The following is a 13,611-nucleotide window of genomic DNA, read 5'->3' on the forward strand; positions in this document are numbered from 1 at the left end:
TGGGGGGAAATCTGAGAGAGATCATTGGTTTCAGTTGATACCCGTCTGAGTCTTCTATTTATTGCATTCCTTATCTACTATTGTGACTCATAAAGAGTTATAGGAACAAGGGAGGACATAATACATCAGTCTATGAAAAAGTACAATATTTCAATTTAAAATCTAGATGAGTAGTAGACGTATAAACTTGCATAAAATGGAAATATTTAAGTGAAGTAATGGTACCTTATGTAATACAATATTAGTTTTACATGTGTCCCCTCCTATTCTTCTCACCTACAGTTGAAACACACACTTGACTTTCCAAGTTCAAGATATGGGTTATTTTAGGGGGTGGGTTTTTCGAGTGTGCTAGGTGTCTTACATAATTAATGCTCCATATTACCTTACATCCTCACTTCCTTGGTTGCGCTATAAACAATGCTTGCTCATTAACTATTCACTGGATTATTTCGAACAGAGAAATGTTTCTGCAGATCCAGAGCGTGCGCTGACGCTCAGCCCCAGGCGTCTGATTTCATAGTGGTGAATAAGTCATGTACTGTCTCCATTGGTAATATTTTACCTTAACAGAATATCCCCTTAAATGTAATCAATGGTTAGTTGGTAAGGTACCTGCATATCAAAGCCAGGCTTGAGGGGGATGGTAAAAAGCTGTATATTTACAAGATTCTATCAGTAGGGAAGAGGTCAAAAATATCCAATATTATTACTTAATAACAAACATTATTGTTGTTTCTAATCCCCTGATTTCCTTTCATTATAAATTATGTTCACCACCGTGATAAAGTATATTGGTATTGGCTGGCCCATTTAGTTTTAGATAAATACCAAATAATGTTACATTGCTATGTATAGGACATTACATAATTATGTTTGTAAGAAATCATAGCTTTTAATATTATTGCTAATGTTTAAGAGTACAGCAAATGCTGTATGAAAAACAGTGAAGAAAGAGAAAATGTGTTTATTTTCACATCACTTTAATCTGTACTGTTATTATTAAGTCGTCACACTTTTCAACATAAGTTTTTATAAAAAGATTACAATAGTCCCTTATACTTTTTTATTTGACCTAACTAAGTCAAATAGAAGTGCAACATCACGGTGCCTTGCCAATGATGAGGATGCTCATGAGGAAGACCATGATGAAGAAGATCCACATGAAGAATCTGTCCATCACCTTGGCGATCTTCTTCCACTCAGCCCCTTTGGCACATGTCGCCCTCTGCTCTCGAAAACATTTAGTAATATATTCTACATTGCGCACCAGCTTGGTGTCCGCACCAGGGAAGCCACTGCCATGGCTGCAGAAAATGCAAGGGCCGAAAGTAACGCTGGGGCTTTGAGGTGGGGGCTTTTTGTCTTCGGGACAGCAGGACAGCTTTTGGTCTTCAGGGTAGCAGGGGACCTTCTGGTCTTCTTTAAAGCAGTCACCTGTGGGGATTTTCCCATTAGAGCCCTCATATTTCCCCGGTGTGAAGCTTGAGAAGTGACTCCCCTCGTCTCTGGTGATGTGGGGCTGGGCCTTCACTTGGGGGGGGCGCTGCAGCTTGGGGGTCTGAGGTCTGGGGTATTTGCAACCCTGCCAATCCTGTTCTGTACTGTGGCTTCCTGGTTTACCGTTAGCATGAATATGAGAGTTAAGGTGCTGATTGCAGATGTCCTCCTGGGGGAAGTGGGAAGAGGAAGAAGAGGAGGAAGAGGAAGAGGTGCAGTTCTCGCCCACCTCATAAACAAAACAAATCTTGGACATATAGTCAATGATGAGGACTTTAGCCCACTGGGGGACAGGTTTGGCCTCCGCACCACAGAAGTGGATGTTCATGATGAAGATGGTGAGAGATGTGGAGGCTGTGACCATGGTCATAGTGGCAATGTAGTACTTCCCTGGGTAACAGATAAAAGCAAAACAGACAGGGGTGAAGGTTGCTCTAAGAACTACAGTAAGAAGAACAATATGTCCTTCAATGTTGTCATCGTTATTTAACTTTTGGTATTTTTTTATAAAGCCATGTTTTGATGCATGTTTGCAAGTCACCTTCTAAATCTGCTTTACATATTGGCTTTAAAAAATCCTGTTTCTTTTTTTCCTTATTGCTATTTTATCTAGAACATCTTATTTCAGATCCAGATTTCTGTACATGTATTCAACTCTTCTTCTTTCTTCTATAATAATGACATTGTTTATTGTGTGTGTATGTTTAATCACTCTTGGTGCTTTGGATAAACCACAGCTCCAAAGCAGAGCTTGTTTCCTTTCGCTGTGCATGATATAGGGATATGGCTTCTACTTTAAACAAAGTGTGACCTGACCAAGTTCCAAGTAGAAATGAAACATATTCATAGCACTTTGTACACCTTTGTTGCATGAAGTAATCATGCATGCATTTATTTTGTTTAGTTTGAACAGAATGCTAATGAAACACTCTTACCTATTAGGGGCACACTCTCGGATGGAGGCATGCTCTCGGCCACCATCAGCTGGAACACAGTGAGAGCCAGCAGAACGGTCACTCCCAGGGAAACCTTCTCCCCAGAGTCTGCAGGCAGGTAGAAACCCAGAGGAGCCAGGAAGGAGATGAGGAAGCAGGGGAGGAGGAGGTTGAAGATGTAGAAGGAGGAGCGGCGCTGCAGGAGCACTGTGTAGGTGATGTCTGGATACGGGTCAGAGCAACAGCCGTACATGATCACGTTCTTTGTGGCTGGCATCCCGTGGCACTCCCACTCCACATTCTCCACAAAGTCTGACAGGTCACCGCTGTCCATGCCCATAATGATGTCTACCTGGAATGAGAGTAATGTGAGACTACATGAGGCTCAGCTCCACCCACACACAAACACACACTTGTGTACAGCATAACCACATAAATAATGGCTCTATTTATTAGTCTGAAAATGTGCTTGCTAGCTTTATTTAGTGATCATTTACAAACCTGATTGCCATTGTAGGTCCAGGAACCAAAAGTCAGGTTACATTCCTGGCTGTCAAAGGGAAAGTAGGAGACATCCACCACACAGGAGCTCTTGGTTATGGCAGGAGCATCCCAGGTTATCTCTCCATTGTAACGCAATTTCACATTGGTGTCCATCGGCCCTGAGGAGTCATCATCGGCTCTGGAGGAGGAAGAAAGACTTACTCAATCACGTGTTAGTTGGTTTAATCAATGTATGCTTTAGAGGCTGAGTTAACTGTGTATTACATCTTTATACTACGCAAATTCAACAGTCCTACAATAAAACATTCACTTATAAGAATAGGATATTCAGATTGGTGCCTCAAAAATTACAATATAGTTGATTCCACACTCTATGATCACTGATACATACATGTCTTACTAGCCTGCTAAGCAACTGTTAACTCAGTATATATATCAACATTGAGTGCATTGTATATAGTACATGATTATGGCCACTTTAATAAAGACATTACAATATAATACGTACACTACTACATATCCTATGACATAATATGCACAACTTAACGTGCTAACACAATATGTAGACTGAGTAAAGCATGATGTAATTTTTGTATGTGATTGACTTCATACAAAAACATTTGTGTACATATGCTGCATCTTTACAATACATTCTGATTTCCTTTCATTGAAATCCTTTGCGCTCTTGAATATTGTTAGTAAGGCTGTGAAAGTGATGCGCTCTGAAGGGTGAATGTGCGTAATCTTGCCTCTTACGGCAATTAGTCTTTTAGCACAGTGTCCTTAACCAGTTAAAATGAGGATTTGCTTTAATAACGTGTGTGATTGTAGTTGTGTGTGATTGTAGTTGTGCATGCTTGTGTGACGCACGTCGTACTTGTTATAGAGCACGAGGTCGGGCCTCCACACAAGGTTGCTGGGGATGTGGATCACCTCCAGTCCGTCATAGTCCTCTTTATCCCACTGCAGGTAAGTATCATGCCACGTCTGCCTGATCCACAGGTAAGCAATCAGCACCTGGTTCCTCTCATCCTATACACACACAGGTCACACAATTGAGAACAGACACACACACCACACACACATGCTAACAGCAGTTTAAAGAGAGATGTTCTTGGTTTCCTAATCCTCTGTTGTTCATTAACTCTGTGTGAGATTTGAGGGGTTCAGAATATCACAACAGCTGAAATCAAGACCTGTCTATCAATATCAGGTGGATGAGCAGAGTCTCTTCCTGAAGGAGTGGATGGGGGTAGTTTTGGCATCGTTAAGCGATCAATGGAAACGTTAACACTTTGTGTAATAAGAAACTCCAACACACACACACACTTAACTGTTTCTGGCCCCTCTTCTAAATCATGACAAACTAACATCAGGCATCACAGTGACATCACGTTTAGTAAGAGAGCCCTCTTCTCTATTCTGAAAACACACACACACACACAAACACACCAACACAAACAGACACACACAACTCAAGTGCTAATTCACTGTGGGCTGACACGGCAGTGAACCTGAACAGAAACATGAGCCAGCTGAGTAACAGTAAGCCGGGCCTGTACAGTAGGAGGTCTGTCTGTCAGTCACACACATCTGCATCAACACACTCATCCTATGGAAACCACTGTTATAGTGATGTTAAAAGAATTGTTCCAAACTCAATATGTATGTGTTCAGTCCTTGTTCAGAGCATGGTGTTAGTAGTAAAATCATCAGGGATTACAACTTGTTAGTTTAAATAGGTAACCAGGTTTGTGACAAACTGATCGTCCAAGAAATCTTTTGTTGACTGCTATGATGAAGAATGAGGTTTAAAAGTCAGATAAAAGGCATCAAAATAATATTTAAAAAACGTATCTAGTTCTTATGAGTGTTATACCTCTGCAGTTGAGATTTAATATAGGAGTGCTACATTCTTTCACTTTATAAAGTTGTTTTGCCAGCCTATTCTCTGGTTTAGAGAAATATGGTTTATTTGACCATCAAAATCTTACCATAATATTTACTAAGCACTGTAATGAGCGATGATGAGTTTCGGATCTTGCCTAAGAGCTGGTACCCACCATGTCTTTGATCTGAGAGAGGGTGATCTGTAAGGTGACGTTGAGGGCTCTGTCCGTGTCCTCTACAGGCCGCAGAGCGCTGGAATAATTCTCCATCAGATCATTCAGGAGCTTGTGAGCATAATGACCCTGAGCCGAGTGGGCCACTGGAGAGAAGAGACATAGGTACATTTCAAGTTTGACAAAAAAACTACAGAGATTTCTTATTTATTTTTGTACCAACAATGAAATAGAGATGAGGCTGCTGTGTAGAACCGTTACCAATATGGAGAAGTCACATTGATTGAAACAGCACCTTAACGTTGTCCTTTATGCATTTTATTTAATCTTAACCGTTTAACCGTGTAATAATGTATGATGACTAAATATTTTTTATTCAGAAAAACAATGCATTTGACATTGATAAATGTGTGTGTACAAGTTAGAAACACCACCATTTCTTGAACAAATAATTCACAATAGCACTCGGATCCTTTTCCTGCAAGCAGAAGTCTGACTCACCTTCAGGGAGCAGCATCGCCAGACAGATTATTGGTATCATCTTGATCATGTAGTAACGTCTCCAAAGAGTAATACAAGGTGAGTGCAAGAGCAATAATCACCCCCTGACAGGCCTACATGCCACCCGTTCGACCCCAGTTGAACTCAATTGCAGATAGCAGGGCCTCGTTCCATGAGAGCGTCCTCGTGGTCAGACTGCCTCTTACTGCTTGGCAGGGGAGCCAGCATCTCTGCCGAGACACGGAACAAAACTCCTGCTATCACATAGCAGCAGAAACAGGATGCCTACGAGTCATCGCCTCACCAAACACACTGGGTCTTTCAGCTGTCAATCAAACACCTGCAGCCAGGTGAGCTGCTGACCTGCTCCAACACCACCCCGCCGACTTTAGGAAGATATGAAGGAAATGAGAAGGGGAACTCAATCACTCAAACATACAAACAATGATCAGGTTGGGCTAGAATGATAGCATGACTAGTTCTTTGCATGTTGAAACAAATAAACAATTACATTAGTCATGTTTCTTAATTGTAAAGTGACAATAAAAGGACATAGTTTCATCACTTGATGCACTTTCTGCAAGTTGTCTTTCTACAATAAAAGTTGCAAATCATATTTTTTATATAACAACTACTCTACTTTTTCTTTTCTTTTGGTTGAAGTTAACCCTTTCACGCATAGAGGTCACTACAGTGGACAGCTATTCAAAAGGTGTTTTCTTGTATATGCATGGGTTTTATGGCATAGTTGCACAATCAGCCACTACATAGGACCCTATTGCATCATCCCATACACTGCCACTCAGTGCCAAGTCAGTGTAAGTGCATGATACATGTCTCTAAACCAAGATGAACGACAGAAAGCCAGATGGACCAAGTCACCTGCAGATATCCTGCCAATCCTTTCATGGAAAGCGCTCCCTTTTTATGGGCTCGCGCCCATATTGTATTATTGTCATTTAGGACTCCCTGAAAAAGAGATGGTACATCTAATACAAACTTTAAAGTAACAGATATACCCTCTGTTAAATCACAGGCACTATATATTTCCCAGCGGCAATATACTGTGGCTGTTTGTTTTCTAACATCTCCAAACATCTAAATTAGTTTAATCTAGCATAGCTGTAACAAATTGTATGAACTATGCTCTGTTGAAGAGAGTCTAAGGAAACTTCAAAACACTAAATAATGCAACTTAATTTATTTGCATTTTAAAAGCACAGAGCAGTTATTATAGCAGCAATAGATGAGCCAGGAAGCATGCTCCTTTTTCCGGTCTGATATATTCCTCCGTGTGTGGAACACTTCTCTCTGCTCTGGGATGCCTGGAGGACTTCCAGATGCTATAGAGATACGACAGCATCCAGTGGGAGGGTACAACATGAGCTGTTGTCACTCCGGATGCCTGAGGTGTACTGCGGCAGCTAAATCCATTGTTAAATAGTCACTAAGGTTTTAAAGGATCTCCACTACAAGCTGCTGATTAGTTGACAAACACATCAATGGCAGATTTTCTCCTGTTAGGAGCGAGTATGCAGGCTGGAAATCTGTGTTCAGATGATTGCCAGGGATTCTTGGAGGCACAACATGCCACCGGGCAGGCCATCTGTTTGTGTGCTCATTCCCAGCATGCCTCACTCCAAGCCAGGTGATCTGAGCATTTTGATAAGTGCCTATATCACCTCCTTGTTGACACTCCAAACAAACAAGAAATATGCTTATTTAAACCAGGAAAACGCAACAGCAATATTACTGTACAGAAAGGCAAATACATAATACATTCATCAGTTCTTCTGCATGCACATTCTTCATCTAAATTAGCCTTCGTGCTCCTTTTCCACCGGCAATGTAATTTCCTGTGGGTTCAATTTATGTTGGTCTTGTAAATATAGTGCCTCAGCCTAGTTCTTATTCAAATATATGCACAGTCTAACAAACTCATTAACACACGTTGGATCATAAACACCAACATCTATAACGTTTTATCATTTATTTTCTATTTATCAATATTGTGACTGAGGTTAAACTAATAAGAAACTGATCTTATGCTGTATGAACATAACATTGTTGCCAGGTGGTTTCTTGTTGCAGTTTGATTTGTTAAAATTCCCTAGGGGAGGGGGAATTATTCCATTTGATAAATATCACAGAGCTCAGCAAAGACATGTGACAGAAAGGACAGAGTGTGGATTAATTTACACAGACTTTAATATCTTTATTTACAGATGACTCATTTTTGACATATTTATCTGTTGGCGTAGTTAAGATGATGCAATATTTCAGATTCATTTTGAACTATTTCCATTCAGACTTGTGACAGGTTGTGTTACTGCTGTTTCTTTTGTTTTCTTTCAGTTTTAAAAACAAGAATTCAAATGTATTCCTGCAGGAGGCCAAAACCAAGTAAAAGTAAAAAAAAAATGTCGGGGAAAAGGGACAGGTGGAATAAGCCAGGTCAAGAAATAGGTGTGGGGATGGAAGCTGGGGTTTGCTGCAGGAGCTTCGGGTTATTCAAACAGTTGAAGTGGGAGAAATCGAGGCGTGAAAACAAGTATGGCTACCGTGTGTGAACACCTCAGTGACACTTTATGAGCTGTTGTAATACTGGGAATAAGCCTCGTCCTACAAACTATAAGTGTGTAAAAAACCCAGCGGGTGGAAAAGAGCCTCCTTGAATGGCTTAATTTGCTCCTAGAAATGTTTACACGCGTGAAATTAAATGCACTGCATAGGCAAGGCTAAGCCGCTGACAGCCGCTTCTTGGACACGGCCAGACGAGCCGGGGGAGTGGCAGGCGTGGGCGGGGTTTCAAGTCTGGCATCTCGCTTCAAAAGGGGGCGAAGATGTGTCTGAAGTTCTCTGAATGTAGCGGAATGTCAAATTGAACTTAAAGAAACCAGAGCGACTGATTGAGTGAGGTACAGCAGAATTGATGAGCATGGGGGGGGGGGGGGGGGAGGGAATGCATGGAGGTGAGGAGTCCACGTGAAAAAAAGAGGGCAACAGGGAAAAAGTCGCCTTCAGACAGCGGGAATTTGGAGGAGAGAGGGGGTACATGTGTGAGGAGGGGGGACAGTGATAAAGAGGAAGATGAAGAGGGTTGTCAAGATTCAGTTACTGAGCAGGAGCTCTGTCGCTGTCTCCACGTCCCAGGACTTCGACGACAACGCCACTATTACTGCATTCTGGGAAGAAAAAACAGAAACCATTCAGAAACAGTTTTATTCTGCAGCAGAGTTCAGCCGTGCAGCGCACAGTGGGGGGGGGGGGGGAACCAAGTTCGAGAGATACTTACTTTTTCAAAGCCCATGGCACAGAGTTTGTCTATTTTGCGTGTGTACTCCGGACTTGAGACAGGAGCGCCTGCATAGACATGAGACCAGAGCCTCGCTGTCTGTTTGAACATCTCTGGGTTCTGCTTGTACTGCATGGTGAAACAAAGGGTTAGAACCTACATACCTAACCTACGTAAGAACGGTTGAACGTTTTGTTTAAAGGGGCTCAGCATATCATCATCAGATACTGGCACATACTCAGTATAACTCTCCCAGCACAAATGCACATACGGGAAAAGTAGTGCACTTATGATCCATCTTTACTATTTTGTATGCCTGACTGTCTCAATAAAATCATGTTTAGGCTGCTGAGACATTTAGAGCCAGAGGAAGTAGATCCGCCAGACAGACGTTTCTGCCCAGCAGACTGTTGCCATGCATATTTCAAATGTAATGCAGGTGTAGATTATCATAAACTATTACAATATAAACTGGACTTTAAATTCAAAAAGGGGTTATTAAGCAGTACAACAGTTTGAAAGATAGTGTTGGTGCTGCTGCTGCTATAAGATCCATCTTATTTCACCCCCGCCGTGTGTTTCATTGGGATGTGGGCAGATTAGCAATAGATGACTGTTACTACACAACAAGGATTAGTGATCGTTTGTAGGTGTTGGATAGAATAATAAAATCAGGGGGGGTGCTAACAGCTGACTGCCTACACATTATATTTCACAACAGTTTTACTGTACTAGCAATAGCACTGCATATTGTTTAACCTGTAACACTTCATCAGTGGGCAGCACAGGAAGAAGAATGCATCCACTTATTTACAGCAAGGTGATTTGAGTTAACAATCCAGGATCCTACAGAAGAGAACACTAAATAAATATATGAACCTACTCCTAACTAACATCAGAGTGCAATCATGACCAATGTTTCCTTTTTGACAACATTTTGGTAGCGCATCACTTGTCCTGTCAACATGAGGGGCTGGAGGTCTAATGGCACATTTCCACTGCAACGGGGTAGCCCCGTTTAAGCGACTCTAAGCGTCCTCGCTCAGGCCTCGGGCTGCCTCGCTGGCCGTCCGAGGCCGTGGCGCATTTACATTACAGTTTAGGACCTGGGGTAGCAACGCAATGTAGGCGGGGCGATCGGCTTTTTTTTCACATTTCGAGTTGTTCCGTCGAGCTCCCGCTGGATTTGATCATCCCCAATGAGATGTAGGAACGTCGTCACCTCCTCGGTCGACCACGGTGTGCTTTTCTTTGACGTTGCCATTTTTGTAGCTCCTCCGTTTACAAAAATGCTGTGTATTAAAATGCTGCAAGCTTGCTTCTAGATCTATATGCGATGCTAGGGATGATCTCGCGCGCGATCTTGTGAGGATTCTCTCTGACCAATCAGCAGTCGAGAGTGTTGACGTCACTAGTTCAGCCCTGGCCCTGGCCTGATAGAACCACGATTTTATGGGGCCGGAAAAAGAGGGAAAATGTATCCGCTAGCCGGTGCTAGGCTATATGGAAAGGCCACCAAAAACTGGCCTGGCCGCTTGAGGACGCTTAAACGGGGCTACCCGCTGCAGTGGAAATGCGCCATAAGTAACTAAACACAATGGATTCAAGGCACACCCATATTCTATGGTGAGTCCCAGGGCCATCATATTTATATTCATAGATAAAGACTTGAGATGTATTATATTCAGTACATGTTTAGTTACTGTGTGCCAACTAAATATTGGGTTCTGTGTGACAGTTATTTAAAGAAAAAAAAAAAGGTATACATTTCAAGACAACCATAAAAACACCATAACAATTAAGCAACTGTTCCTTAATTATGAAAAACTGTCCATGTGTGAGGCAGATGTGTGAGGTGAATAAACAACATCTTAGAATAATTTTTTTTTACATTTAGCCAAGTCCAAAACAGAAGTCCCTGACACTGCCAGAATTATATTACCAGACAGCCCTGTAAGGTCATGAAACATGAGTCATGACGAACACATCAACACTGTCGTAATATGCCGAGTAATCTTGTTGTTATCAGTTAAGAACAAAAATGATCAGCCAACTGTAATTAAAGAAAAAGATTGAGCTATATCGAAGTACTATAGTAACCAAATCTCAGAAAAATATGTCAGCTTCAAAAATGATGATGATCAAATCCACAGTAAATCTGTCAAGCTAAAATCAAACACACATGCACACCCACCTGATTGGCTACCACTGCGTCCTGTGGATCATCCGGTTCTGCGGCTGCCAATAAGGCTTGTAGTGACAGGAGGACCGTCCTCAGTGTCATAGCTGCTGCCCTGGAACAACATACAGGAGACTGTTTAGTGCAAATTAAGGACAACTTTCCTCAAGGCAACAGACGGATGTGTTTCTCCAAGAGTTTGCGTTACTGCATGGGATGCTGTAGGACTATTTTTCAATACTAATCATGAAAGTGGACAAGCGAGTTTATATACAGGGTTTGAAAACAAGATTTGCCACAATAAGCCTATCACTTGCTTATTCAGGATAGTGGTACACAAATAACTAAACACACCTTTTGTTTACAGAGCTGATGATGAAAGTTTCCTTCTCATTACTGTTTATATTTGTACATGTAATGTGCAGTACCGATCGAGCTCTCGCAAAAAAGAGCTGGCAGGTAAAGTTATTGAGCCAAAGAGCAAGTGAGCATTAAATGATTCTGGAAACAGACGTTTAGTAGTGTGACAAAAGAGGATCTAAGCACAAGTCCAGATTCATTTACTGAAAAGATATTGTATAGGGGCTAAACTGACTTTTAGTAAGTAGGTTTCTGACCAAAGAAAGATTAACATTTAATCCTTGTTGTTGTGTGCCTGAAAACCTTTAGGGATTAACAACTAATTACTTCCACATCATAATTCCCATTCACTGCCTATTGGGGCTTTGTATAGTTTTAAAGGTGAAATAATGATGACGATAATTGTGTTGGCATCCAACAACAACAACTTAACCAGCTGTGCATTAGAACAGTAATTTAGATATTGTTATGACTTTAGTAGGGAAACAATGTTACAAAACTAAAAAAGCCCATCATGACGGATATGTGATGAAGAACGTTAGGAATGCTGGTGGACATTCACTCACCACTGGTCTTTGAGAATGTCCAGACATATTGCACCTGTGACTGAGCTGATGTTGGGATGCCAGATCTTTGTGATAAACCGCACCTGAGAGATTAAATGGAAACGGGACGAGGAAAATACTTTGTGAATAAGCCAGGTTAGTAGAAAACGTTGGAAGCCAATGTTCTCAATGAAAAAGGGTCGTTATCAGAAACATTAATAGTAAAAAGTCCATACCTTGGGCGGATTAAATGGATACGTCTCTGGAATTTTTATTTCTAGTTGATATCTACCCCCTGGAAGAAATGACAATCAATCATTCAACAATTAAGACTAGTTAGCATTTGTTTAAGGGAACGCTTGAAAAGCAAGCCACATGTAATAGTTAGTTAGCGAGTCCCTCCTAAAGTAAAGTGATGGTCAGTGACAACCTTGTGCCACAGGTTAGAAATGAGTCTGAATGAGCCCCTCACCTTCATATGGTGTGTCAGGGGGCCCTGCTATCTCCCCTTTAAGTTCTGTGAAGTTCTCATCCACCAGGTCCACCTTTATCTGGTTTTTGCTCGTCTGAAAGAGTTAGAAACGCACACAAAATTAGTATTACAACTTGAGCAGACAGAGAGGCAGACTGCAGAGTGTTAAGCTAGCTGGCTGTCAAACTCAAACCTGCCTATGCAGCAGAAGTTGACACCCCCCGCAGCATTAGCCAAAGTTGACCTCAACTTGTTGCACACATCTTACGGATCTACAGAGATAATACGACCTCTCACCTACGTGGAGATGAGTATAAGTAGATCTAAGAGGACATATGTGAGAGTTGAGCCCTACACGCGGATCAAGAAACCCATCGTTGCTAACACAGCTAGCTTCGTTACCATGGGAGGCAGGAGAAGCTAGCCAGTTAGCAATATTAACTTAAAACTGAATTATTAATGCATCCATACGTAACCCTATAACATGCTTGCTAACAACAGTGGCGTCCCTAGCGTTAACTTCCCCACAGTGGCATATTAACAGCTAGTGCTAGTAGCCACTTGTGAGTCTGCCGTGTTTGGTACAGTTAGCTCGGGCTAGCAGCTCCGTGATCACAGAGCTGTCAGCCAGCGACGCGTCACTAACAAACATACACCCAGTCAGAGAAATACACAAATAAAGCGGTAACATTAACTGAGGAGTGTGGAAACCTACTTCTTCGCTTTTGAGCACCTCCTTGAATTCACGTTTTATCCTCTGAACTGCGATGTTGGCCATGGTTCCCCGTGTTCCCGTCCGGTTGGGGCCTCGCCGCCGTTAGCTGTCCGCTGGTTCTCCTACAGCAGCTCCTCTTCAGATACCACCTCGAAAATAACAGCTGTTGATGCGATGTTAGTCCCGGTTATCAATGTGCTGCTTTAATTCGTTTAAATAGCTCAACATGTATCCAGCATCTCTCAAATGTATAACAACACAATGGCTGGTTGTACTGAAAACATTTTAATACCAAACTGCATGCAGTCTGGAGGAGAGTGGGTCATGTGATCTGTATTGCCATCCTGAACGCCTTCTCCTATTGGTCGATCTGTTGATGATGAATAATTTACCATTAATAATATTGTTGTTTTTATTATTTAGATTCATGTCTTTTATGCTTGACTTCACTGTATTAGACTTTGGAATGCGTATGACAATGATGCGTTGTGTAAAACAACATTATGCAATTGGTTTTTAAGGTAAAAATAATAATTGTTTAT

At 41.7% G+C, this 13,611-nt stretch overlaps 2 protein-coding genes across 2 annotated transcripts; both read right to left on the reverse strand.

Moving 5' to 3' along the window:
• Positions 1 to 1,047: 1,047 nt before the first annotated feature.
• Positions 1,048 to 5,552, reverse strand: LOC117454325 (neuronal acetylcholine receptor subunit alpha-9-II). Its single transcript, XM_034093514.1, has 6 exons — positions 5,504 to 5,552; positions 5,003 to 5,148; positions 3,817 to 3,971; positions 2,937 to 3,117; positions 2,436 to 2,787; positions 1,048 to 1,890 (listed from the first exon to the last, which is right to left on the reverse strand). The coding sequence occupies exons 1-6, from the start codon at positions 5,550 to 5,552 to the stop codon at positions 1,103 to 1,105; spliced, it is 1,671 nt and encodes a 556-aa protein (XP_033949405.1). The 3' UTR covers positions 1,048 to 1,102.
• Positions 5,553 to 7,693: 2,141 nt separating this feature from the next.
• Positions 7,694 to 13,406, reverse strand: ube2ka (ubiquitin-conjugating enzyme E2Ka (UBC1 homolog, yeast)). The gene is made up of 7 exons (XM_034093517.2): positions 13,070 to 13,406; positions 12,355 to 12,448; positions 12,119 to 12,177; positions 11,904 to 11,986; positions 10,993 to 11,092; positions 8,799 to 8,927; positions 7,694 to 8,688 (listed from the first exon to the last, which is right to left on the reverse strand). Exons 1-7 carry the CDS (start codon positions 13,130 to 13,132, stop codon positions 8,614 to 8,616), a joined length of 603 nt encoding a protein of 200 aa, XP_033949408.1. The 5' UTR covers positions 13,133 to 13,406; the 3' UTR covers positions 7,694 to 8,613.
• Between the last annotated feature and the right edge of the window lie 205 nt (positions 13,407 to 13,611).

This window comes from Pseudochaenichthys georgianus, chromosome 10 (assembly GCF_902827115.2).
Source record: "Pseudochaenichthys georgianus chromosome 10, fPseGeo1.2, whole genome shotgun sequence".
NCBI lineage: Eukaryota > Metazoa > Chordata > Actinopteri > Perciformes > Channichthyidae > Pseudochaenichthys > Pseudochaenichthys georgianus.

Excerpts from the sequence above, each read along its gene's own strand:
- LOC117454325 (XM_034093514.1), bottom strand. The coding sequence starts at position 5,552 with ATGATCAAGATGATACCAATAATCTGTCTGGCGATGCTGCTCCCTGAA. Across the intron at positions 3,118-3,816 it reads GACCTCGTGCTCTATAACAA|AGCCGATGATGACTCCTCAG; the intron begins GTACGACGTGCG and ends TTCCTCCTCCAG. Across the intron at positions 2,788-2,936 it reads GGACCTACAATGGCAATCAG|GTAGACATCATTATGGGCAT; the intron begins GTTTGTAAATGA and ends CTCTCATTCCAG.
- ube2ka (XM_034093517.2), bottom strand. The coding sequence starts at position 13,132 with ATGGCCAACATCGCAGTTCAGAGGATAAAACGTGAATTCAAGGAGGTG. Across the intron at positions 12,449-13,069 it reads AGGTGCTCAAAAGCGAAGAA|ACGAGCAAAAACCAGATAAA; the intron begins GTAGGTTTCCAC and ends TAACTCTTTCAG. Across the intron at positions 8,928-10,992 it reads ACGCAGTGGTAGCCAATCAG|TACAAGCAGAACCCAGAGAT; the intron begins GTGGGTGTGCAT and ends TTCACCATGCAG.